This window comes from Oculina patagonica, chromosome 4 (genome assembly GCF_052425735.1).
Source record: "Oculina patagonica isolate OP01 chromosome 4, crgOcupat, whole genome shotgun sequence".
Classification (NCBI taxonomy): Eukaryota; Metazoa; Cnidaria; class Anthozoa; order Scleractinia; family Oculinidae; genus Oculina; species Oculina patagonica.
The window spans coordinates 62,035,175-62,061,060 of NC_135761.1; the positions used below are offsets into that span (position 1 = coordinate 62,035,175).

A 25,886-nucleotide genomic window follows, 5' to 3' on the forward strand; every position below is an offset into this window, starting at 1 on the left:
TCTCATTTGTCATTTGTTGCAGCCTGCACGCCTGGCTTCTGTTCTAACGGCGGAACGTGCTTTTTGGATAACGGAGTGCCGTCTTGCAAGTAAGTAACACTCATGTCCTTTGTGACGAATTTTAAAGTTTGTAAATGAGGTTTTTAGACTGGACTTCCGAGCGTTATGATTGACAAACTGAGATAAACTTGAAAAGCATCGAGCCTACGTTTTTTGGGTTTACCCAAATGCCATCTGTTTTAATCTTCTCGAATTATGTCCATCCATCACTAAAATGGTTGAGTTGTATATGTCACGCAATTTTAGGCAATTTCGGCACTGACCAACTGGTCACAGAATTTACTGAAATACCACAATAACGGCTTAAAACTGCAGAATAACTAAAAAAGAAACTCAGAAAGGCTAAAACGGGGCATGGATGGGCAAAATTCGAGGAGATTAAAACGGATTGCGTTCGGGTAAACTTGAAAAACGTCGGGCCGACTTTTTTCAACTTTATCTCAATTTGTATGAAAGTGTCATTTATAATGCTCGAAAATGATCCTTGCTTGTCTATGTGGCCTTGTTTTTACCAATAAATAACTTATGCTCTGCCAATTCAAAGTTTAGAGCTCTTAATTAACGAAAATAAATAGAGTTAACTGAAATACCGTGACATAGCTCCTTTAATAGCACATACACTCACAACGGTACTAGCAGACCACAAAACTCTTGAAGTGTTTTCTGTTCTCTGCATGGCTGCTAGAAACAAAGTTAAATATTTTTATAATTATACTTCAGGTGTCCATCTGGTTATGTCGGCACACGATGCGAACAGTGTGATAAGTCCCAGTCACTGGTGGCTTGTGGTACTAATGGAAAGTGTGTCAAGATCAGCGATGTCTGCAGCAAAAAAACAACATGTCCATTGAAACCACAACACATAAAAGATCTCTGCGGAGGTAAGTGTTCCCGCACAATTTGTTTAGTTTGCCAACATTCATCTCTCATTCATTACATTGTCCTAATTGGCAGCGCATTAAGCTCACCATCATTCATATCCCACTCATTTACTCTTTATTCTTTACATTAATTTTTCTTGTATCAGTTTATTGTATTATTATTTTAATATGTATTTTAACAAGCTTACTAGCCCCTAGGCGTTACGTGGAAAAACAAAGAATTGAAATCCTCAATCCCCAGTTAACAACATGCATTTCTCCAGATTAATACCCTTCCTTGATGATTTTTTTGTGGGAGGCACGGTGGCGTAATGATGAACTAGCATTCCATCTAGGGACAGTCAGTAGTTATACTCATTTATACCATGCCATAGAAAATACAGCCAATCAGAATACAGGAAAGCCGTTGTATATTCGACGGTATTCAACCCAACCTTCCCATAGTGCGCTGCGACTGTATTCTCGACGAAATTTAGTAAGCGTATTTTCTATGGCATGGTATAAAATAGTTACACAACACTTTCTCGTGGTATACTATGGAATGTCCCACTTGTCACTTGTATTTTCTTGGCATACACACTCGCCTAAAGGCTCGTGTGTATACCAAGAAAATACAAGTGACTCGTGGGATATTCCATAGTATACTACTCGAAAGCGTTACATAACTAGTATGTACTTGCTTCATGCTACAGAAACTGGTTTAGCGCCGAGAGCTACAACCCAGTTGGCTTAAAAGGCTTTTCCTTTATGGTTGGATTTGTGATAGTTGTGTTAGATCTTGTTGAGAAGTAATGAATTACCTTACCGTTTGTTTTTACAGATTGCTCAGTTACAGATTACTGCGCCAATGGATGGTGCGCGTTTGATAAATCTGGCTTTAGGATTTGCATGTAAGTATCCACCTTAACTTTTAACTAAACAGTGTAATGGCTATCTCGAGTGACGATTAACCTTAACATTTATCAACGCAGCACGCGCTAGTTCTGATTCATTAGACAAGCCGTTGCCGATCTGACTTCAGTGCGCCGAATAGCTTTTGCTCGAAACTTCTTTATCGAGTTCAAATGACCATTGCATTTGCGTTATGCCCTAGTCAGCGTCGAATAGGACGTTACTAAGGGGAAGTCTGATGGCGTGAAGGTCGGCGTTTAGATCGGGCTCGAGATCTTAGTCGATATTAAGTCTTGTCGATTTGTTAGTGTCTGTGGTGCTTAGAACACTTAGGAGAGATACAACAAGTGGAGGCCAAGTTAATTTACTAACGTTCTTCAAAAATTTGCATTCACATGGCAAAGTCTATTTGGAAAGATTTTTGACCCTTATCAGACCGTACTCAGATGCATAGCAATGGCTCATGTTGAAACAGCCGAACGCAGCTACGCACAAACATTTGATGAAGAAACATTCTCAAAACATCTCTATTTTTACAACGCCAGTCAGTACAAATGTTTTTTTTTTAATTTTTAATGCTGCAGTTGTCCATTTGAATATACTGGGCCTAAATGCGGGAAAAAGATTACAAATAATTGTACAAATCAGTCTCCACCACTGCAGCCCTGCAATGGAAAATGCGTCAGTAAAGGCTCCATCTGTTCTGGCAACAACACTTGTGGCTACCCTGATCAGCAGATCAAATACAACTGTGAAGGTAATGATTATGAAACTTCGCTCATTTGATAGGCATTTAAATGACGTCAATTCTTGTGCAACATTTCATTCCTCGTGATTAAAGCCCGGGCCAAAGGAGGATGAGAGTTAATGAGAGTTTTAAGAGTGTATCCATAAGAGGACCAGGCAACATGTGATACAGCTCATATCACCGATTTCGCCCAAACTTAGCATAAATGTTGGGTATGGTGAGCTATTTACTGTGACAAAACATCAGCTCAAAATATTTTATTCCCTTCAAGTTATGGCACCTTTTGCAAAAATGGCCATTTTTCACTAATTTATGCATATTTAATTAGCTGACTTTGATTGACCAGTTCCACAAGAAAAAAAGACTTCTGAAAATAAAATTCACTGCATTATATTCTGTGGTTATTAGGCTTTAAGTACAATAATTCACTTCAACCGTCTGATTTGATTTCTTCTCCTCAAACGGTCTTTTGGAAGGTACACATTTCGTACTGTTGGAAATAGCCTTTAACTAGTGCCCAATATCTCCCATGAGCAACAACTTATATACATTATTCTTACATGGGTAATGAAATCCATCATTAAACTTCACAAAAATGCCACAAAATGTCTGGGGAATTCAATATTCTATTAGTATTGAGGAACTAAACACACGTGACTTAACGATTTCTTGCTATTTCATCAAAATTCAACGAAACACAGAAGCCATTTATTTGCCTGAATTTGGCTCAAAATCGGTACGAAATAGCTAATCAAGCATAAATTTATAGATAACAATCAAAATATTGGCGAAGATTGGCAGTTAGGGCATTTTTCGGAGCGTTTTCAGAGCCATATAATTCGGCAATGTTGTGATAGTAAATGTAAAAATAGCAGCGAAAGATTTTCTTCAAAAGCTCGCTCAATTCAACATTTAGGCACATCAAAGTTAAGAAACAAGAAAGTAATACTACATACATACCACATATCGACACACAGATGCTTTCTTTTGAAGAATTTGTTCTTCCTCGCTGCACTTCGATCCTTCGATCGATCTCAATTGACATGTACTGTTGCTTTGAGGCGCGATGAACTTAGCCAATCCATCGTGGTTCATTCTTCGTGAAACGTGTAAACAGGTTGTCAATAAAGTCATTCAAAGAGCTGTTTAAAGTTCACGGAAGGACACTTGTCTCAGCCAGTTTGAATGAAATAAATTTAACTGGAAAATAAACAGCCGCCATGAGCCGCCATGTTGTATTTGTACCTTTGAGCCTGCCATTTCAGTCAGCGGTAAAGCCGTAAACTTGGGCAAGTACGTAGTGTAGTCATCATATAGTTGTTTGACTAAATCCTATTTAACAATTAGACTACGAGCCCGAGTTTTCTATGAGCAAATAGTCAACGAGGCGCAGCCGAGTTGACTATCGCTCATAGAAAACGAGGGCGAGTAGTCTAATTGTTTTAGTTGAAACGCTAAAGGATTGCAGTCCAAAACCTACAATATTGTGCACTTTAAAGACAAAAATCAAGAAAATTTACCGCTTAAAGAGCTACTCTTGCGCGCGACTGTTTTCTATCGGCGAATAGAAATCAGTGGGAGAACCAATCAGATTCGCGGATTTCCAATAGAACACAGCTGAGTTTCTACTAAATAGGGATATTCATAGAGGGGGTACATAGCCTAGCCCTAACAGCTATACACGCCTATACATAGCCCAACACAGCTATACACAGCTATACACGCGCGTGTTCATTTGCTTTTCCTCCGCAAATGTTTGTTTTCGTCGGAATAACTAGCGGATAGTGTTATCTACCCTCTGAACAACCGGGGCTTGATCTTAGCCTTATAAGTAGTGTGCGTTTCTTGTAAAAGTGAGAATTTTTTTCAACTTCTCCATTGAATTTTTTTGATAAATAGTTGAAGAGAAATACACTGGATGCAGTGTAATATATGCGATGCAATCGGTTTTGATGCTCTGAAATTGAGCTCTGAAATGTCGGAAACCATTAAATAATCAGAGCAAGTTTTTCCATCTTATATCAGGTTAAAACTAGACTAGTATGTTTATTGTTTTTTTTGTTGTTTCTGTCTTTTTTGGGAGGTGGGGGAGGGGGTGAATATGGACATTCGAAGAAATGGCGGTCAGGTTGTCAGCCTGGCCTGTGTACATCTATTCCTTCTGTTCAAATCGTCTATATTATATTACACTTTGGCAGCTAGGAGACTGAATTTGTACCCACTCTCTTTTTCGGGATCCCACAAAGTTCTCCATCTGTCCATTTACCGATAAACGTCATTAATGCAGTTTTATTAATTTGTTTTAGAAAAGGGCTTTTATGGGGACAAATTTTTCCTCCTGAATGCCCACATTGCAAGTGACGAATTGCGGCTTCAAATGATAATTTTCTTCATCACCGACTCAATTTAAGTGGCTATGTGAGTTACAAAGACGCGAATGCAGACTTTTGTAGAGAGCTTAAACCCCGCATTAAAACTAAACAAATTTATTGCAAGACTAGGACTACGCAAGACGGCAAAACTTATTAGCTAATGTTTCAACCAGCACAGGTAGTCTTCTGTCTTCTTCGACTGAGGTCAACGCGAGGGAAACCCGTTTTATTCTTTGTTGTTTTCTCTCTCTACATTCACACCTTTATAGATATATGTATATATTTGCTGCGCCATATAGACTGCGTCGCTAAAGGCATTTCGTACGTGAATACTTTGTTCAGTTCAGCACAGACGCTCCCCCAACTAAAGCACTTGCTCAAGAAACGATTACAAAACCTACCTCGCTATCCACCGTATAGTGATTTATCCCGTGGTAAACGTTATTCTCCAATTTTGCTGAGTTATTCATTTTTTCCCATTTATGCCCCGGGGGTAGGGGAATTTGGTCAAAAAATGTAATCGTTATGCGCGGTATTAATCACTATTTCCGCAAGGGGAGGGGAATTTGAACAAGCAATAAAAAAATACAAATGTCTGGAAAGTAACTGGGAGACGTTGACATTTTGATTTGTTTAACTGTGTAGCGTCTTTTATGCTAAAAATAATTGTTTATGTTCCAAAATGACGCTAAATGGCGGTATAAAACTGCTCCGACGTTTCGGCAATACTGCCTTCTTCAGGGTGCCACCCCCAAAAAGGCAGTATTGCCGAGACGTCGGAGCAGTTTTATACCGCCATTTAGCGTCATTTTGGAACATAAACAATTATTTTGATTTGGTTGCCGTGCATGCCGACCGTTGAACAGAAAAATCAAGAACTCTGTTTCGGTGAAAGTCAAATGGAACAGTATTTTTTTTTCTGGAAAATCTCTTCGGAGATTGACGGAACGTCAGAAATTTTCTTACCATTTGTAAGGTTTCCCAGTTCTAGTCTCCCATCCTTCAGGTCTCCCACCAACGGAAAGAAATAACAGGAAACTGAGCTACAAATGGTAAGCGACATCTATTTCGGTTAGTTTACTAATTTCAGGGGCACCCAACGGAATATTTCGTTAAAATATCTGTTCGGAAGACGATTAGAGATCTAGAAGTTTCGGAACATTCATTGTAAATTGTTTTGCTTGCCTGCCTTTCCTACGATTTTCGAATATCTTAAAAATGGTGTAATTGTTCATTTTTAACGGATTTTTTACTCTAAAAAGGTCACCTAGAATTTTCGGGAGCCTTTCTCTGGCTGGAATTTTCAAAAAGGTAAGTTTTGATCCCTATAACTTTCGGATCACTAGACTTTCAGCTAGAAAATCCGAACAGATAAAAAAATTTTAGGGGATAAAAATATGCCTATATCTACCGTTTAAATACTAAAATACGTTAAACGGTGCTATCTTTAAGTGGTTTTGAACTATATTCTCGATGGGTGCCCCTGTAATTTTGGAAAGAAGCCTTTCCATTTTTCAGTGGTCATTCCAACCGGTTCTCTCCAACAAATGGTAAGCACCCTAGAGTTCGTTCAGCATCACATTGCGGTTAACACGTCAAGCTGTAGCGGAGGAAATTGTTTTCCCTACGACAATTTGAAAATATTCTCATTTTCATCACAAACGCATCCAACGAACACTCGCGGAGGAAAAGCAAATGATCGCGCGTGTGGTCACGCGTGATGGACGCGTGATGCCCAGTGAACGGCCGTACCGCTGACTGAAACGGCAGGCTCAAAGGTAGAAATTCAACATGGCGGCTGTTTATTTTCCAGTTAAATTTATTTCATGCAAACTGGCTGAGGCAAGTGTCCTTCCGTGAACTTTGAACAGCTCTTTGAATGACTTTATTGACAACCTGTTTACACCTTTCACGAAGAATGAACCACGATGGATTGACTAAGTTCAGCGCGCCTCAAAGCAACAGTACATGTCAATTGAGATCGATCGAAGAATCGAAGTGCAGCGAGGAAGAACAAATTCTTCAAAAGAAAGCATCTGTGTGTCGATAAGTAGCATGTATGTAGTATTACTTTCTTGTTTCTTTACTTTGATGTGCCTAAATGTTGAATTGAGCGAGCTTGTGAAGAAAATCTTTCGCTGCTATTTTTACATTTGCTATATCACAACATTGCCGAATTATATGGCTCTGAAAACGCTCCGAAAAATGTCCTAACTGCCTTTTTTTCGCCAATATTTTGATTGTTATCTATAGATTTTTGCTTGATTAGCTATTTCGTACCGATTTTGTGCCAAATTCAGGCAAATAAATGGCTTCTGTGTTTCGGTGAATTTTGATGAAATAGCAAGAAATCGTTAAGTCACGTGTGTTTAGTTCCTCAATACTAATAGAATATTGAATTCCCCAGACATTTTGTGGCATTTTTGTGAAGTTTAATGATGGATTTCATTACCCATGTAAGAATAATGTATATAAGTTGTTGCTCATGGGAGATATTGGGCACTAGTTAAAGGCTATTTCCAACAGTACGAAATGTGTACCTTCCAAAAGACCGTTTTGAGGAGAAGAAATCAAATCAGACGGTTGAAGTGAATTATTGTACTTAAAGCCTAATAACCACAGAATATAATGCAGTGAATTTTATTTTCAGAAGTCTTTTTTTCTTGTGGAACTGGTCAATCAAAGTCAGCTAATTAAATATGCATAAATTAGTGAAAAATGGCCATTTTTGCAAAAGGTGCCATAACTTGAAGGGAATAAAATATTTTGAGCTGATGTTTTGTCACAGTAAATAGCTCACCATACCCAACATTTATGCTAAGTTTGGGCGAAATCGGTGATATGAGCTGTATCACCTGTTGCATGGTTCTGCCCTGTTCTCTCACGGGCACACTCTTAACTCTTGCTCTCGTTTGCCTGAAACTTTTACCACTCTCATCGACTCTTATCGACTTAAAACTTGCTCAAATTTTTCATGAGAGTCGATAAGAGTCTTCTCTCGTTTGGCTCGAGTTGGTGATAGTCGCTGAGAGCATTTTAAACTGTTCATGAAAAATTCATATAAGTTGTTATGAAAAAAAAGGATGAAAAATATGGAAAAGTGTTTTTGACAACTCAAATCTATTCTTTCCTCCTGTGCAATGGATCTTTCGCACAACTTCATAGTTATTTCGTACCGTCAAGTTAGCCATATAAGTATAATTTTCTAGCAACGGTATCTATACCCAAATACAGCCCAGTATTTCATAGCTTTCCCACGTAAAATATAAACTGGCAAGCTAAATTTTTTTATCATGATCATTTATTTGCCACATCAGAAAAATTATTTATTACAAATTCAGCAGTAAGGTAGGGCGAGGAGACTTTCAGAAACCACCACGCATAAAAGGAAGGCCACCTCGGCTTATAGGGAAGGCCACCATTTAAGCCAGATACATTCCTAAATAACAAGTTCAAAAAAATTTATAATAAAGTTAAACATAACTAATGGTCTATCATCGTTGGATCATAGAGTGTTTTGAACAATACTGTCTCAATATTAATGGGTTACTAACCGTCTATCATTGTTGGATTACAGAGTGTTTTGACCAATACTGACTCAACATTAATGGGTTACTAATGGTCTATCGTTGTTAGATCACAGAGTGTTTTGACCAATACTGACTCAATATTAATGGTTCACTAATGGTCTACCATTGTTCGATCACAGAGTGTTTTGACCAATACTGACTTAATATTACTGGGTTACTAATGGTCTACCATTGTTGGATTACAGAGTGTTTTCACCAATACTGGCTCAATATTAATGTGTTACTAATGGTCTATCATTGTTGGATTACAGAGTGTTTTGACCAATACTGTCTCAATGGTGGCACTTGTGTAAAGACAAATCAAAAAAGATCATGCAAGTAAGTTAAACTCGTCAAAAATGGCAATATCCGAGCCACATGTAAGTCCTGTTAAGAGAACTGTCACAAATAGCCTACTTTCGATACATCGAACTTAAAACATGGCAATAAAGTTTTCTGTCCATTTTCTATATTTGGTTTTGTTTTCTTTGCATCTACTCTTGTTGAAATTAACAGGAAGGAACTTTGCAATTTTAAGACGGAAATCCTCGGAGTCATGTTAGAATTTTGATATTATTGATTACTGTTAAACCTCCACTGCCACCTCTTATTTTATTTTTAGGAGATTGGAAGAAATAGTAAAGCAATAGAACTGTCCACTCTTCTTGTGTTTTCCCAATATCCAAATATCCCATGTTCATGTAAAATACGTAAAGAAGTTATCGGATTTTTTTTTTACTCTTGTCATTGTCATTCAGTTGTTAATTTTCCTTACTATTGTTTTTTTTTTGTTGCTAGATGTATTGGCTCGTGGACCGGAGATCGCTGTCAAACTCGTAAGTGTTTTTTTTTTAGTAAAATTGTTATTACATTAAGATAAGAGTTGACAAGAGTTCAATAATCTTGCTCTTATGTGATCGCCACCCAATGTGTGCTCTTATCAACTCTCGTGCACTCTAGACCATTGTTGATAGTAGGAAAGCTCTGCAAAATTCTTTGTTCTATGTTTTTGTTCGCTTTTCTCGCCTTGACCGTGCACACAACACAATAGGTTTCGAGATGTGTCCGAGCAACTAGCCAAAAACAACGTGACGGTTGCGTAATTCAACCAAAGTTGGAGTGTAAAACAAAAGAGTGTGCACGTTCGTGGGCTTTAAAACATAAATTTTTGCATATCATTTTTCTCCTTTCAAGTTTGCTGACCTTTATCCATGCATATCTATGTCTAGAGCTTTATCCATGCAATAGACAGATGATGTCTATTCTCGTGTTCTCGTAGCTCGTTGAACGGCCTGGTTTACGACAGAAGGTCTAATTTTGCGAAAGGAAGCAAAGGGAAAGAAAGAAAAGAGAAGGGTACGGAGTAGGAGGGAAGTGTCATGAATGATTGAACAAGGTCACATGACATGGTTATGCAGAAGCCAATTAAACACATGAATTGGGCTGGCACACAAGTTACAATGCATCACCACAAATGAAGTAAGCGTGTTTTCTTTGTTTGTTTAGAACCACCAGCTCCACCAACTGCTGGTCAACAACAAGGCGGCCCCAAGAGTAAATCGTCAAGTAAGTGAAGTCGTATTTGTTAGGCGATAAATCTGAGATAGAAAGATTGTTCATTAATTTAAATACATGTTTGCGGTTGCAAATTTAAAGCCAACCCACTCTAAGTCTTAGTGTTGTGCCTTGGCTTAAAAGACACATAGCTATCACGTTAGCTAAACATACTGTAATTGCCATCTACAGTACATGGACTTTTTTCTGTGATGTCCAAATTGCACGATAACCATGTATTGCTAACTCTTGCATACATTCATTGTCCTCAGCCTGAGCCTGTTAAATCATTTGCCTCGCTGTTTCTCATGTGGAAGGCGATAGCCTTCTGTTAAGGTGCGTTGGACTCCGGTGTCCTTGTGTAGTGGCCTTGAAAAAGACACTTTTAATACTTTCAAAAGTGCCTCTTACCACCTATAGCAACCAGGCACAAAATGCTTGGGGTATTTATGACATTCGCTTTTTTCACGATCCCATAATACACCTTGTTAACCCCCCCAAATTTTTGCATAAGCATTGTTTTCGATTTCTCTGGGGACGATTGTAGGTCATTATAAATCCCAAGAAAAAATTGAAAACAATGCTTATGCAAAAATTTTGGGTGGTAAACAAGATGTATTATGGGAACGGTGAAAACAGCGAATGCACTGGACTAGCATCCTATCCTGGGGGATTAGCACTACTCTTATATACTTCATGCTACAGAAATCGGAGTCTAACGCTAGCACTAATGCTCCTTTGATCCATGGGATTGGAGTTGACTTCATCGTTGTTGTTGCTGTGTTATGATGCTGTCTTTCTCTCTTTTAGTTTACATCGGAGTGGGCGTGGCAGCAGGAATTATTCTGATAGTTGTTGTTCTTGCGGTGGCTTACTTGATCATGAAGAGTAAAAAGTAAGTCCTGCTTTTTATTTGTCTGCACGTGTAAATTGGCAAAACGTAAACTGTTGGATCTTGCACATTAAGCGCCTTTTTGGTCTCTAAGGAATCTCCCTCAGGGGTTTGGTTGTTAGTAAGCATTGGATTACATCACATAGTTAACATAAGCATTATTGTAAACTTTATATTCAAATTTTCAGCGTCGTTAACCGTCAGTTTCATTTTAGTGTTCACCGGCCACAGCGCCAGAAAAGTTTTAAATCTCAACCTCAAGTTCAATAGCCTAAACTTCTTCGTACTGTATTTGAGAGTTTATTATTGTTGCATCTGGTCGCGAAAGATACGAGTTATGGCAGTTACAGACTCTAGCCTTGATTGGAGTAAATTGTTACATGACGAAAAAAACCAGTCTCCTCTCGACTTATTGCAATGCTGTTCTTTTGTCTGTAATTTACAGGAAGAAGCTTACACTCTTTTCTGTGTTTTACGATCCCACAAGTAAAGAAACATCACAGATAAGGTAAAATGTTCAACACTAAGTATTGCTTTACCGTGTGTAACGTTTAATTCTGAATCGAGGGGGGTGGGATAAAAAGCAAACCGAGACTCTTCCCTCGGTAAATAGTTTGAAGTTAACCATTTGCCTTTTCTAACAACCACAGGAAAGGCAAAGGAGGAGAAATTGAAATGGCCGAGGGTGTTGGGAACCCTGTGTACGATTCTTTCAACGAGGGACAACCCCTGGAGGAGGTAAGTGATCCCTCGGGTCAATTAGGAAACAAACCGCTTAATTTTAGTTAATTATTTTTGGAAGTTAGTGTGGTCACTGGAAAAGAAATTAATCTAGAAATATACAACTTTGACTTGACTTGGACTTGGTAAAGATTCCTAACTGGTTGGAACCTAACTAGATAGTTAACTATTACTATCAGCGTGGTCGAAGAGATAAACTGGGGCCAACCTTGCTACAAATCCAGCTAGTTGGGAGGGCGGGGGTGGGTGGGTGTTTAAAGAGACCTCTTGGTTGCCTTGTTAGCTTTATTTGTGACTATTCGAAGATTGTTATGGGTTTATTCCACTGATTTTTTAATAACTTTACAAATTTTCTATTTTCTGTCATTCGTCTATCCCTGTCTTTGTTTCTCACTATTGTAATTTTTTTTATCAGTTTCACATGAGTGATGTGGACACCAACATGTTCGCTTCAGATGACGCCTTCGGGATCTCGGTAAGCCAATTCTAATTTCAGCATCATTTTTTTTTTCAAACCCCGGGCAGTAACTCCTAGAAAAGCATTCCTCTGGGTTCCAGCCACACACTAACAATATGCTGTAAGCCTCTCATAAAAGACACCAAGGATGTCTGCTTTCAGGCGGTTACGCTGTGTTTGGTTATCAAGTTTTTCAGCGATTTTGTAATAGTACTTCAAGAGTAAAGCTAAAACGTTATCTTCAGCCTTTGACTATTGCACATCCTAACAGTCGAACTAAAAAAATGAAAAAAAAATGCAATTTTATTTAACTTCGAGACAGGGAAGAGCTCTCAGAAGCTCGACATAAACTGTACGTCCGTCGAGGTCAAATCAAAAACCAACAACAACGATCTCAACCCACACATGCCCCTATCCTGGGTTCGAACCCGAGCTGCATTGGTAGGAGGCAAGCGCACTCACCCCTTCGCCACGCATAAATCATTTATTTGCTTGGCAATCGGTGAGATGCGAAGCCTTGTGCCCCTTAATTGGTGCAACTGTTTTTAGTGACACTTAAAAAAGTAAATAATATTAACATACTCGCTTGTTTCTTTTCTTTTTAGTCTGAAAAGGGTGGAGCCACATCTATGGCAAACCCGCTGTACCAAGACCCATACCTTGAGGAAGACCTTACCAAATACTAAACACAGGGACACGAGAAACAACACAACTACCGGAACTAAAACTTTTACTCTGCTTTCATAGTTAGAACATTTATGTAAATCCGTCTAAGTTGGGAAGTACGTAGGTAGCACTTTTGTTAAAACTGATGATTATTGATACCTTAGATAAGCAAACTGCTAACCAGTGAAAAACTAAACTTTAGACTATGATTAAGTTTCTCGATAAGAATATGGATATAGTAGCTTTTTATTTTCTTTATTTTGTGTCAGACTTCTTATATACCTAAACTTAGTCTACATAATATGGATATAGTAACTTTCCTTTGTCTTTATTTTGTGTCAGACTTCTTATATACCTAAACTTAGGCTACATTTTTTATACGAGGCAAGATATTATTGAATTTCTGAATATATACTTTGCAAGACTGCCCTTGTCACAATACAAGGGGGCTATTATCTTTGTAATACCGACTCGCTTTTAAACACCGTATATTCTGTAATAGTGCTTAGAAGTACTTGTTTAGTTGCCATTTAATTTTAAGGTTCTAATATTAATAATTGATTTGACATGGTCTTATCAGATCAAGATAATAATTCTAATATTAATAATAAGTGTGGCTGGAGAGATCATTTTGATATACCTGCTCAATAAACTGCTTTTATTTTCATACGTAATGTTTAAAATTTTGTTTTGTGTTTTCCCCTGTATTGTTTGTGGGTCAGCCTCGCTCGTTTGCTTCCCTGGAGCGCGAATAGATCAGATGCAATGTTGCGCAACAAAGTGTATACTGCAAAATTGAAGTCGAGCCTCCCCACCTCCCATAAGCAACCACTTTTCCACAATACCATAATATAAATGTTACCAGCCAAATCACTTTATAGTAAACGTCCACCTTTCGTGTCGGACGCGACCACTTTTCAGAGTAACTGTTTTGAAATTGTCTCTTGTTTTTAACCTCTGGTAAACGATACCTTACTTACCACAGACGGGCGCCAACAGAGTGAAGGTACGCCTTGCAGTCTTTGTATGACATCTTATTTTTTGACCGAGGCTAAACGTTAACTTGTTCGAAGATTTGAGCCTGAAAATGTTCATATTTTTCAAAATTAAAAAACAAAGTGGTATTGCAGTTAATTCATTCCTAACCGATATCTTCATGTCTGGACGCACTGAAGTTTCTTCAAGTAACTCGATGTGTTCTTGAATATAGCATTTGGTTTTTACGGCTGCATTTGTTCATGACCACCTCCCGTTAGTCACCACATGGAGATGGTTCGACTGTACTGCTTTTGGCCACCGTGAACCAACTAAGGCGTTTGCCTTTTATTTATATCAATACAACAAACTAAACATTCTATTTGTTGTAGGACAAAAAACATTAAAGTAAAAGCTAATTGTCGGTTTTCTCTACTTCAGTTCAAAGATCTGGAAAACGATGAACCGGTTACAAGTGTTTTATTTTTAAATCGTTTCCTCATTTCTCATTTCCTTGGTAGGCATGTTTTAGCTACATCAACCTCTAAGGTCATGAAGTGGCAAATCGGCTGAGTTTGTAAGGTTGGGATTTCTTCGGAATATTTGTGATACACCTGTTCTGAATTCTGGCATTCGCAGAGCGTAGATTGCGGGATTAACTATCGAGTTGGCCAAGAATAACACAATCGCTATCATGCTAATATAAAAGTATGACCGCAAGGAAAGGTTTAAGATTGCCTTAAAATGAAAAGTTTCTACACTTACGTATATTATCACTGGCAACCAAAGCAATAAAGATACAAGTGCAACAATCAACGAGGTACCGGTCAGTTTTCTTTCTCTTCCAGCTGCACCGTGTTGATGAGGATGACGACTGCACCGAACTTTAATAACGATTAGAACGTAAGAGGAACAAATAACTAAAACTGAAATTAAATAAAAAGGAAAATATAAAATGGAATCAATGAAAGTAAGCAAACTTCTTGTTTCTTTTAACACAATTTGAACCGATTCCCTGACTGTAGAGATTAACCAAATGACAGTGATTATTACTCCATAAACCCATTTCTCTATGAAACGATGCCTAAATGGACGATATGTCGCGTGCAGTCGTTCTAATGAAATAAGAACAAGATTAACAAGAGAGCTGAAGGAAAATAAATGCATAAATGCATATTTTACGTAAAATGACCAAGTCATATTCCAATAATTGTACTTCCACCATAGTTGACAGGCAAACATGTACTTTTCAATCTGCAGAGGCCCTGAGACTGCCCCAACTAAGAGGTCGACTATGGCCAGGTGAATAATCAAGTATGTACTCCGGCGCTGTAGCTTGCGCTGCTTCACAAATACAATAATCGTGATGATATTAAGGATGACTATGGCCAGACATTCAGTCGTTAGCACAACAAGCCATGGAATGCAGTCAGATGCTGGAAGGCGAGCCATCATCCTCGCGTAGCTGCTGTTAGAAGCCTGGCTGCTGTTGTTGTCGGTAGCCATTGAGCTTCTGTTGAAAGTTGCAGAAATCAAGTCATTTTCACAGTTGGCATAATGCAGAAATGACCAGAATCAAAGGTATTTTTGGTGAAAACAACTTTCTAAAACGGTTTTCGCTGAACATTCGAGCAGTTAAGGCAAAAATAAGGTTACCAAAAAGAGGTCAAACATGGTCACGGTTTAACACAGTTGCGAATAACTTATCAAAATTTTAGCTCCAAAGCCGACCCGGCGAGAGAAAAACAAACTTGCAGTTATCCACATTTTGGTAACAAAATAACACGTGTCACAAGTTTTAAGCTTGTTTACGAAGGCCTGTTTACATGGAGATGGGGGACCCCGGGTAGGTGAGGTAATCCGCTTAGGTGGGGAAACCTTACACTTCCTAACAAAGTGGAAGTGTCTCGACTAAAGATCCAACACGGCCTCAATTCCGGTTAATAAATTACTTGGATGACGAACCGAAAAGGTCTTCTAGACGATCCTGGCGTGTACATAGAAGCTTTTCTTTCAAATATTCCAAAACACAAGAAGACGATTATTTAGTATTATTATTGTACTGTATTGAACGACCGAAATAAAAGCTTTGCTCGATTTACAATTACGCACAAGCGATTCTTTAGTCTCGCAATTCGCTTTCGAGTTAAAAACCCAAAACTCGCTTAAATAGTATAGTACGACCGAATTAAAGGTTTTAGTATTGAACGAATGAAATAAAAGTTTTGCTTGATTAACAATTACGCACACGCGATTCTTTAGCCTCGCAATTCGCTTTCGGCTGAGTTAAAAACTTTAAACTCGCTTACCTTTGAGGACACTGAAGCGCGTTGACGCTTTTGTTTTATATTTCGTTTGTTTGTTGAATCATGCTTTCGGAGGGTAAACAAAAATCCTATGACTAGGCAAAGTATATAAAGTATTTTATAAAGTAATGTGGCGAAAGTATAGGATTCCGTTTCCTCTTAAGTAATTTTATTTCTTCTGTAAAATTTTGTAATAAACAAAACCGTTTATAGAACGTTTCGCATGCAAATTTGGCTAACTGAGTTCCTAGGTAACGGTGCTTGAAACAGAAAGCGTTCGCTTCTAGCAGGCAAGACTATTCTGTTTTCATCCCTGTTGTTCTTTCTTTAGTTAAAAAGCGCGAAATCCAGATATTTACATTTAAATGATCTACCTACCCCTATACCGTTATAAATTTAACAAATCGACCAATTTGTTTTCATGTTTTATGAGAGTGTGGACCAGGGAGAAATGTTCTCGATTTTTTATACCATAACACGGAAGATTTAGCGGTGATTTAGATGGAAAATGAGTGTAAAGTCGCGTGTCAGTCCGTAAGATCGCATTGTTTTTAGATTTGAAGCATATTAATTAATGTTTGGAAATTTCGTCCTAAATGTTCTAGTTTCCTTTTTACAAATCGCTTGATATCTTTTGGAAAAGTCGCGTCAATATGAGTTTTGCCTTGCGTTTCGTTACAGTTCTTCTCATGGTCTGTTTAAGAAACAGATTCCATTTTGCCGTGCGTCTGTTCAGTTAAAGATCACAGATGACGTCAAAATGTGGTAAGAACGAAAAAGTCGCCCACGCGCGTCTAGGCGAGTGGGTTGACCACTGAAGTTAACTTTAAGTTGGTGCACTATCTACTACTATTGTTGACTCTTTGAAGATCTTTGAAGTGTATTTATTCTTTGTGTGTTGCAAACTTGATGAAGCTCCTGGTTGTCCCCGGCTTGAAATTTGCCAAAAAAATTTTTGAACGACGCGAGCCTATTTCCACAACGATATTCACTTTATTGGGTTCAATTTTCTTCCTGGCACAGAATGCAGCAAAGAAACCTGTCAAACTTACCTTTACTAACGTTGAAAAATCTTTAACTTGACAAAAGATGTTGTATGTTCAGTTATTATCTTGGAAATGGATTTTTTTGCTTCCACTGCCGTCTTTTTCGGTTCTTTTAGTTTTGATGATTCCAGTCAATTGAAACGGATAACGTGCAAGATACTTGTCCAGTTCTTTTGAAGCTATTTCGACTTTCGCTCGTTGTGTTCTTCGCTTGTCAAAAATATTCATTCAATAGTTCCACGTCCGCTTTGCTTTTATCTTCAAGCTTCTTCTGTGTTCTTGTTTTCCTGACTTTTCCTGACTTGTGGGCTTTTCACTTTTCTTTTTCGTAGGAATACCGAGAAAGTTTCAAGGTAAACGTTTACGTCAAGAAATAGCTTGCGTGCGAAACGCCGCCAATCAGCCTTGAATGAAAACTTCAACTTGATACGTCTCACACGTCAAAAAACATGATACGCGGCTTCTGATTGGATGTATCATTTTTCTCACACGTGAAAAAAAAAGCGATACGCGCCATTTGATTGATTTACATCGGTTTGCGAACGAAAATATACTTTTAATAGCGGTTTTTCAGTGAGTAAATCTTTTATTTGTACAATATATCCGCATCTATGCACTTGGAAAACGGATATCACGTTTGTTTTATTACTAATAGATATATATAGTGTTGTACTTTCGGTGCTTTTTAAAGCTACCACCAAAAACCTCTAATTTACCAAAATTGAAAAAGACACTAGGGAAACCTTGAAAAAAGGAAAATGACAACAAGGTGGATTTTTTCGTCGGCTGACTAAAAACGGCGGTGACGCAATAGAAGCGACATTTAATCGTTAAAGATGCTCGATATCTAAAAAAGAGACGCCATACCTCCTTTCGCTTGATTTTCTTCTTTCAACAGAATAATGTAATAACTTCTTGTTTTGTCGCACACGCATCCAATATTTTGCCACAAATTTAATACATTATAATACACGAAGAATGGACACGGCGAAAGGCGAATGTGACGACCCAAGGACTCAATAGACGAACTTGTTTAACTGGAGCAGTTTGTCTCAGCTTACAAACAAAAACTCAAAAACCCTACTAACAAAATAAATTACAAGCGTGTCAAATATATACAATATGCAAATAAAAATAGCATGTTCAGAAAAGGCTACTAAACAAAGGAAACTAATTACACGAAAATCTACACTACACACGAACGATGAACTGAATTTTAGCGCCTTCACTTGACCTCTACATACATAATAAAATAGGATTTTAATAAATAATTTTTCGTCCAATGGTGCATTTTTCTGCACAAGTTATTCGAGAACCACACTGGGGTCAGTTCAATAAAGAAATTACACTTGTAGTTTTTACACTTGTAAAAACCGCATGTAAAGTCCGACTTGTTAATACAAGAAATCAATAAAAAAAATTCAAACAGCGGAATTTACACGTGTAGCGCGAGTCTTACTACACGTGTACGTTACAACTGTAGCCATGCAGTTGTAAATGACGCAGATTTTGCTTGTTTGCTACAAGTGCAAAGTAATTCAGTGCAAAGTAATTTTACTCGATATTTTGATGGCATGTTGTAAGAAACACAAAAGTTACTGGTTTCACTTGTGTATGTTTGCTAGCAGTCTTACCACAAGACGGGTCATTTGTGCTCTTCTTGGAACCAGCAATCAATTTTCTCTCTATAATTTTTGTTATTGCTCTCTTGCACCAACCTTGCATTACTAATGATAGCGTCGACTCTCAAGGTCGCACAGTATCCTTGCAATAACTAAAAACCCTACTAACCAAATAAAATACAAGCAAACCAAGTATATACAATATGCAAATAATTGAAGGCGACGACTATTTTGCATCAGGTGAATGAAATGATTGTTAATGTTAAATGCTTCAAAGAATTTGAAGTATAAACAGTATAACCACAAACGATGAAACATTTGGACAATAATTCGTGACAATTGAAACAAACATCTTTATTTCCACTGGATGATTATCTTCTTCAGCTTTTTCACCATTTTGGATCTGTCTCACCAAAAAACTTTTGTAATAAAAGTGCTTAAAAAAGCCAATTTTACTCCATGGTATCGTAAACGTTAAAAATAAAACCTAGAAAAATAACGCAAGCTGCAAAAGGACGATCACTGTCTTTCTTTTCGTATAAATTTTGCGGAACATCATTTTCATAAATTATTTCATGATATGATTTGTGGAAAAAAATTAAAATGTGCTGAATGTCGTAATTGAACTCTGGTAGTTACTCTGGTAGTTACCTTGGAACTGAGGCCATCGTTCCATTCTCTTGTTTAGGGATTTTGTCAGTCACTTCGGGCACAACTGGTCGGGAAAGTACTTCGGCAAGGGAATGAAAACATTCCCATCTAGGTTACTAATTTTCATTTTATTTACAGGTCCAGACAGGCTCCCTTTTCCAATTTTCATAATATTTACAGGGGCTTGTACCAGGCTTCCTTTTCAATTTTCATGTTTTTTACAGAGTATCGACAGTTTATCGTTTAGATTTCCATATTGTTTTTACAGGGTCTAGGCAGGCTCTCTTTTTTTATTTTCCATGTTTTTTACATAGCCTTAACTGGCTCACTTTTTAATATTTCATGTTTCCCTCAATCAAAATAAATCAAATCCCTGTTGAACAAGTATCCACTACGAAATCTCTCGGCATATATATTGATCAAAATCTAAATTGGGAATTTCACATAAAGGAAATTTCAAAAAGGATTGCCTCAGGCGTAAGTGCCATTAAACGCATAAGCGATTTTGTTCCACGTGAGATACTTCTCACCGTTTACAATTCATTAATTCAGCCTATAATTTCGATTACTGTAGTGTAGTGTGGGGATGCTGTTCAAAGGGACTCTCTCAGAAACTACAAAAGCTACAGAACCGTGCTGCGCGTATCATAACCTTCTCTAATTATGATAGAAATACTGATGAACTCTTACATAGTTTAAACTGGCACAAACTTAACCATCAAAGGGCCGTGAGTAAATCGAGTATGATGTATAATGCTGTGAACAACCTGACTCCGAATTATTTGGGTTCTCGGTTTTTCCTGCGTAATGAAGCCTTGACATACAATCTCAGGAATACTGAAGGAAAGCTATCCATACCACAGCCGCGCACTAATAATTGTAAACGAAGCTTTAGCTACAGCGGAGCTGTGTTATGGAATGGCTTACCGAATGAAATAAAACTATCCATCACACTTAACGAATTTAAGAACAAATTGAAAAATCACAAGTTCGGCTCATTTTGCATTTAAATTTTAAATACACGGCATCCTTGTAAAGCAGGTTTTTGTTTGTTTGTTCTTACTAGTAGTTAGCCTCTCTTAGTTAGTGTAGTTAGTGTTTTATCCCTTGTTCCTTTTATATTATGTATACCTGAATGGAATTTACCGTGTTTTAAATAAAGTATTATCTACCTATTACCTACCTACCTACCTACCTACCTACCTACCATGTTATTTACAGGGTCCAGATAGATTATTTACAAGAATCAATTTTATTTACAAGGTTAATTCCTTTCATTCTTTACAGGCTTCAAAGAAAACATCTAAAAGGACAAAAACTATGTAAATCATACTTAATTGTGTCTTTACATGTTATTTACATACTTAATAAATTTTCAACTTTTCCAGTGGTGTATATAGTGGAAATTGGAAAATAACCCGAGTTATCTTTTTGGCTCTAAGGATGTTTTCTTTTCCTGTCGAGACCATTAATTTTACTCTTCAAAAAATCGTTGCTTTTCTTTACTTTCAAATTGCAAAAAAAATCAAATCAAAAGCAAAGCAAAACAAGTTACAACGTTTGCATCAAGTCTTTGCTGGCTTCAGGTTGCGAAGTGGCATATTTGGTGAATTAGCACCATTGCGACACCTGTGGAATAATTGTAACACACCCGCTCTGAATTCTGGCATTCTCAGGGCGTAGATGAAGGTATTAACTATCGAGTTGGCCATGAATAATGTTAACCCTGCCGAGGTAAGATGGAAATGCAAGGAACGACTTGAGAACAATTCGATATGGAAAGCTTCTACAGTTGAGTATGTTATCACCGGCAACCAAAGCAACAAAGATACAAGTGCAACAATCAACGAGGTACCGGTCAGTTTTCTTTCTCTACTAGCTGCGCCATGATGATAAGGATGACGACTGCACCGAACTTTGATAATAATTAGAATGTAAGAGAAACAAATAATCAAAACTGACATTGAATAAAAAGGAATATACAAGGTGGAGGTAATGAAAGGGTTCGATCTTCCTGTTGCTAGTAACACAAGTTGAACCGATTCCCTGACTGTAGTCGTTATCCAAATGGCAGCGATTATTACTACATAAACCCGTTTCATTATGAAACGATGCCTGAATGGGCAAAATGTCGCGTGCAGTCGTTCCATTGAAACAAAAACGAGATTAATAAGAGAGGTAAAGGGAAATAAATGCATAAATGCAAATTTTACGCGAAATGACCAAGTTAGATTTCTACTGTCCTTCCATAGACCACAATACCCTGCCATGTAAATTTGAATCTGCAGAGGACCTGAGACTCCTCCAACTAAGAGATCGACTATCGCCAGATGGATAATCAAGTATGTACTCCGACGCTGTAGCTTGCGCTGCTTCACAAATACAATAATCGTGATGATATTAAGGATGACTATGGCCAGACTTTCAGTGATGAGCACAATGAGCCATGGGATGCAGTCTGATGCAGGAAGGCGAGCCATTATCTTCTCAAAGCTGCTGTTAGAAAAACTGCTGTTGGTGTCGTTAGCCATCGTGCTTCTGTTGAAATTTGCAGAAATCAAGTCATCCAAATAGCAACAGAAGAATCATAAACCGATAAGAGGTTTGTTAGGGCTTTCGTCCGCTAACCGCTATGATGTTAATTAATCAATCAATTAATTAATTAATTAATTGAAATCAATTTTTTATTCTTGTGAACGGTGTACTTTAGAAGAGCAGTGCTTTATATATGGGTGTTACTAATACCGGGAACCGGGAACGGGGAACCTGGAACGGGAGACTGGGAACGAGTGCACAGTGGTTATCTGTATAAGAATTCAAAATGGCGGACGAAAACAAGCAAAAGGGGTCTGGAAACTAGTTTTGAGCACGCGCTGTTCAAACTCGATCGTCGGAGCAAACAACGTGGACGGTAAGTGTAGCATTTATTGAATGATTGTAACTCGAACGTTGACTTCAAAAATTCAGTTTTTCTCTAACATACATTTCAGGTTCGATAGAAGCCCGATCTTCGGATAGGTGGGTATCCAGAACTAATCGAAAGCTGCATAACATTTGAATAATCAATTCAGAACTGGAAGCTCACCGCACTTTATTGTCAATATTGCAATATTCGCGCCACTAAAGGCTGGTTCACATATGATCGCCCCGATCGTCTCTGTCGCTTCTGTCGTTTGCAAAGTCTGAGGTGATTGGAGCAAGCAAACTTTTTGAAGCGACAGAAGCGACAGAGACGATCGGGACGATCATATGAGAACCAGGCTTTATTATACTGCAACTTAATGAAGCTTACTTTTAATCTCTTCGCTATTTTAACCTAGTAATATTGATAACGTTGCAAAGCAAACAGTTTAGAACGACTTTCATGCACACTATGGGCATCAGTTTCTCTTGGATGTGATTTATGCAGTGTAAACATGATTGGAGTCTTGACTCAAAACAGCAAGGGACTGCCAGCAATAGCATCTAAGGGCCTTCCAAAGATGGCAATTGACTTATAATGTTTACAGTATTATTTAAAAGTTCTGTCTGTTTTATTTCTCTACTGTTTACTATTTTCCTCGATACAAATGTATAATGGAAGTATTTCCTGATATTACTATGGGTTATTCAGTTGGGTTATCAGGAAGTAAATTTGTATTCGCACAAACAAGATAATCTGTCAAGTAACGTTGTTCAATGGTAATTATTAGCTCGTTAAGCAAATCTCTACATGCACTAATTTGCATAAATTTGCTGTTTATTTAGTTTACTAAAAGACTGCCTTATTTAACTCAGCTAACTCTGCCTTATTCGTTTTAGCTCTGTCCATTATCAACGTCCCTGATAAAGAGTTGGGCTCTACAAACGCCTGCACTTATGTTGACTTCGAATTCTCACCCAGGAATAAGCTTTCTGTACTTCGTCTTGATACTTAAGAAAAGCAAGTTGTCTAATTACACTGCAAACGGCGACCTAGCATTGAAAATAAGCTAATTAAGTAACACTAAGCATTAACCTTCATCAGTAAGCTACATTTTACTCCGTTTCCGTGTTTTCGTCCGCCATTTTGAATTCTTATACCGATTACCGCTGTGCACTCGTTCCCAGACTCCTTCCCGGGTTCCCGGTTCCCCGTTCCCGGTTCCCCGTTCCCAGTTTTAGTAACACCCCGTTATATATTCTCTCTCACGAACATCGCTTGTTTGCTCTTGTGGCGGGATTTCTGTAGATTTTGTGGCGACAAGTTAAAACTGAAATTATTCAAATCAGATTTTAAGGGCCTGAGTACATGGCGAATTTCAGCCCGGTTTGCCGAGCTGGAATTTTCTTGCGATTACATGGCGAATTTCAGCCCGGGTTGAACACTTTAAAACTGAAGAATCATCTTGGCCGCCATTTTCTTTCGTTGAAAACCATCACTGCGCACCCGTAAGCTCGTTTTCAGCTCGGGCTGAAATTTTGAACGCGACTACATGAGGTTTTTCAGCCCGTTTGCCCGGGTTGAGATTTCCAGCCCAGTTTAAAAAACCGTGCTGTAATTCGGCCCGGGATGAAACTTTCTTCATGTAATCGCAAATGTCATTTCAGGAAGATTTGTTTTGGAAGCCGAGCTAAAATATCAGCCCGGCAAACCGGGTTGACTGAATTTCAGCCCGGGCTGGCTGAAATTTGCCATGTAATCAGCGATTTTTCCTTAAATAAGGTGTCTCAAAAACTAAAAAGCCTTTTTTAATCAATCGATTTATGTGTTATATTTGATTTACCACCATTTGCATTGATACGCGACTTCAGACACCCGCGGGAAACGTCAGTTCCAAGATTTCCGTCAATCAAAGTTTGAAATGACGTTTCGCACGAGCAATCATAAAGTCTAACCGGCGATCAATAAATTTTATGCCGACAGAAGAAACTTGGTCAAATTCAACTTTATTACACAGCAGAGACATTTTATTTTTTTTCAAAACTCTACCTTCAATTTCAAGGCTTTTGCATTTGGAAAATGTCCACCGTCACGTGCTTAATTCTTACGTATTATACACGAATAAATATTCTTTGTGACAATCTTTTTATTCACACACCCATTTCCCAATTTTGAGATACGGTTACAACAACGTGTTTTTTGCTTTTGTTCTTCGTTTTACAATCGCAAGAGTTTTGTATCATTTCCAATGGAAAGGGAACATTGTTAATCAGGCTTAGCACTCTGTCAAAAATGTACTTTTTCTAGAAATAACAATTCCTTCCTAAAGTCATAAAATCATAAGCTGAACATACAAGATGGACTTGAATTGCTGAAGTAGCCCAATTGGTAAAATATTCATGCTTTTCTGTTGGAAATCAGATTGGGACGTAAATTTTTTCTGCTGTGAAAATATTGGTTGATGAAACAGTCTTAACAGACTGTCTTAAGCCAGGCAAAACGAATAAAAATAAATGACTTAAGTCGCTATAATCTGAATGCAGAATAGGTTATTTAATTGCAAACATAAATTAGGTTACCGTATCTTACTTTTTGTTGATTCTTTGAAGTGGATCTGTTCGTTTTGTGTTGTAAACTGGATGAAGCTTCTGGTTCTGCTAGGTTTGAAATTTGACAAAATCAGTCAAAAATCATTTTATGAGCGATAAATCGCCAGTATATAAGATTCCAATTTTTAATTTAGAAGGAACGCAAACGAAAAGAAACCTTATAAAATAAAACACCGTGAGCTGTTCTCCACACCATGTAGAGAGATATTCACTCATGCTTTGAATTATCTTCTTCGCACAGTAAGCAGTAAAGAAAACTGCTATTAAAACATACCTTTAAAATAAGATATATTTAACTTGACAAAAAAACAGGCGTCTCCGCAAATTATTCTGAAGAAGAACACCAGATAGTGTTCATGTCTTTTGCATATATAATCATTTCTGTTTCACAAATAGATTGATTTGGTAATCTATTTTATCTTCACCGAACGGATGTAACTTCACTTCTTGTAATGAAATTTAACAATATGCAATAGGCTGTCTTTGCTTTAGTTTCTTTCTTAAATGAGGGTACCGCTTCTAAAACGTTTTTCTGTCCAAATTACACACAGCGTTGACAACATATCGGCTGGTTGAATCTGTGCATTCAGTTATCTGTAAAAACCCGTACAAGTAGTGAATTGTATCGCATATCTATATCTATACAGTGGATAAACGGACATCATGTTTGTTTTAATGCCGACAGACATATATTGAGTTTGTAATATTTTTCAAAATTAAAAAAAAGAAACTAAGCTATCCTTAAAAGGAGCAAAAACGGCAAGGCAAAATTTTCCGTCGGTTGACTAAAAACGGCGGTAAAACAATAGAAGGTACATTGAATCATTAACAATGGTTAGTATCTAAGAGAAGAGACGCCATACCTCTTGTTGTTTGTTTTTCTCCTTTCGACAGAATGTTGCACACGCTAATGACGCGTATCCAAATCTTGTCACCAATTTAAT

At 37.8% G+C, this 25,886-nt stretch overlaps 2 protein-coding genes across 3 annotated transcripts in view; one reads left to right on the forward strand and one right to left on the reverse strand.

The window, feature by feature from the left end:
- Positions 1–13,500, forward strand: part of LOC144650974 (MAM and LDL-receptor class A domain-containing protein 2-like) — a 126,119-nt gene extending 112,619 nt beyond the window's left edge. The window contains exons 126-137 of one of the 2 annotated variants that reach the window (XM_078510819.1): positions 23–89; positions 781–941; positions 1,762–1,831; positions 2,417–2,589; positions 8,794–8,860; positions 9,320–9,357; positions 10,028–10,087; positions 10,886–10,970; positions 11,413–11,475; positions 11,618–11,705; positions 12,124–12,183; positions 12,771–13,500. In XM_078510819.1, the coding sequence (XP_078366945.1) occupies positions 23–89; positions 781–941; positions 1,762–1,831; positions 2,417–2,589; positions 8,794–8,860; positions 9,320–9,357; positions 10,028–10,087; positions 10,886–10,970; positions 11,413–11,475; positions 11,618–11,705; positions 12,124–12,183; positions 12,771–12,851 (1,013 nt within the window). In that variant the 3' untranslated portion in view covers positions 12,852–13,500. Of the gene's footprint in view, positions 1–22; positions 90–780; positions 942–1,761; positions 1,832–2,416; positions 2,590–8,529; positions 8,570–8,793; positions 8,861–9,319; positions 9,358–10,027; positions 10,088–10,885; positions 10,971–11,412; positions 11,476–11,617; positions 11,706–12,123; positions 12,184–12,770 lie in introns of those variants that run through there. The other variant, XM_078510820.1, reaches the window with a different exon arrangement.
- A 7,281-nt stretch (positions 13,501–20,781) lies between these two features.
- LOC144648946 (histamine H2 receptor-like) lies at positions 20,782–25,886 on the reverse strand. Its single transcript, XM_078508399.1, has 3 exons — positions 25,806–25,886; positions 24,923–24,987; positions 20,782–21,969 (listed from the first exon to the last, which is right to left on the reverse strand). Exon 3 carries the CDS (start codon positions 21,960–21,962, stop codon positions 20,997–20,999), a length of 966 nt encoding a protein of 321 aa, XP_078364525.1. The 5' UTR covers positions 21,963–21,969; positions 24,923–24,987; positions 25,806–25,886; the 3' UTR covers positions 20,782–20,996.

What these genes read in the sequence shown, in the direction of transcription:
- LOC144648946 (XM_078508399.1), bottom strand. Translation starts at nt 21,962, where the DNA reads ATGGCTAACGACACCAACAGCAGTTTTTCTAACAGCAGCTTTGAGAAG.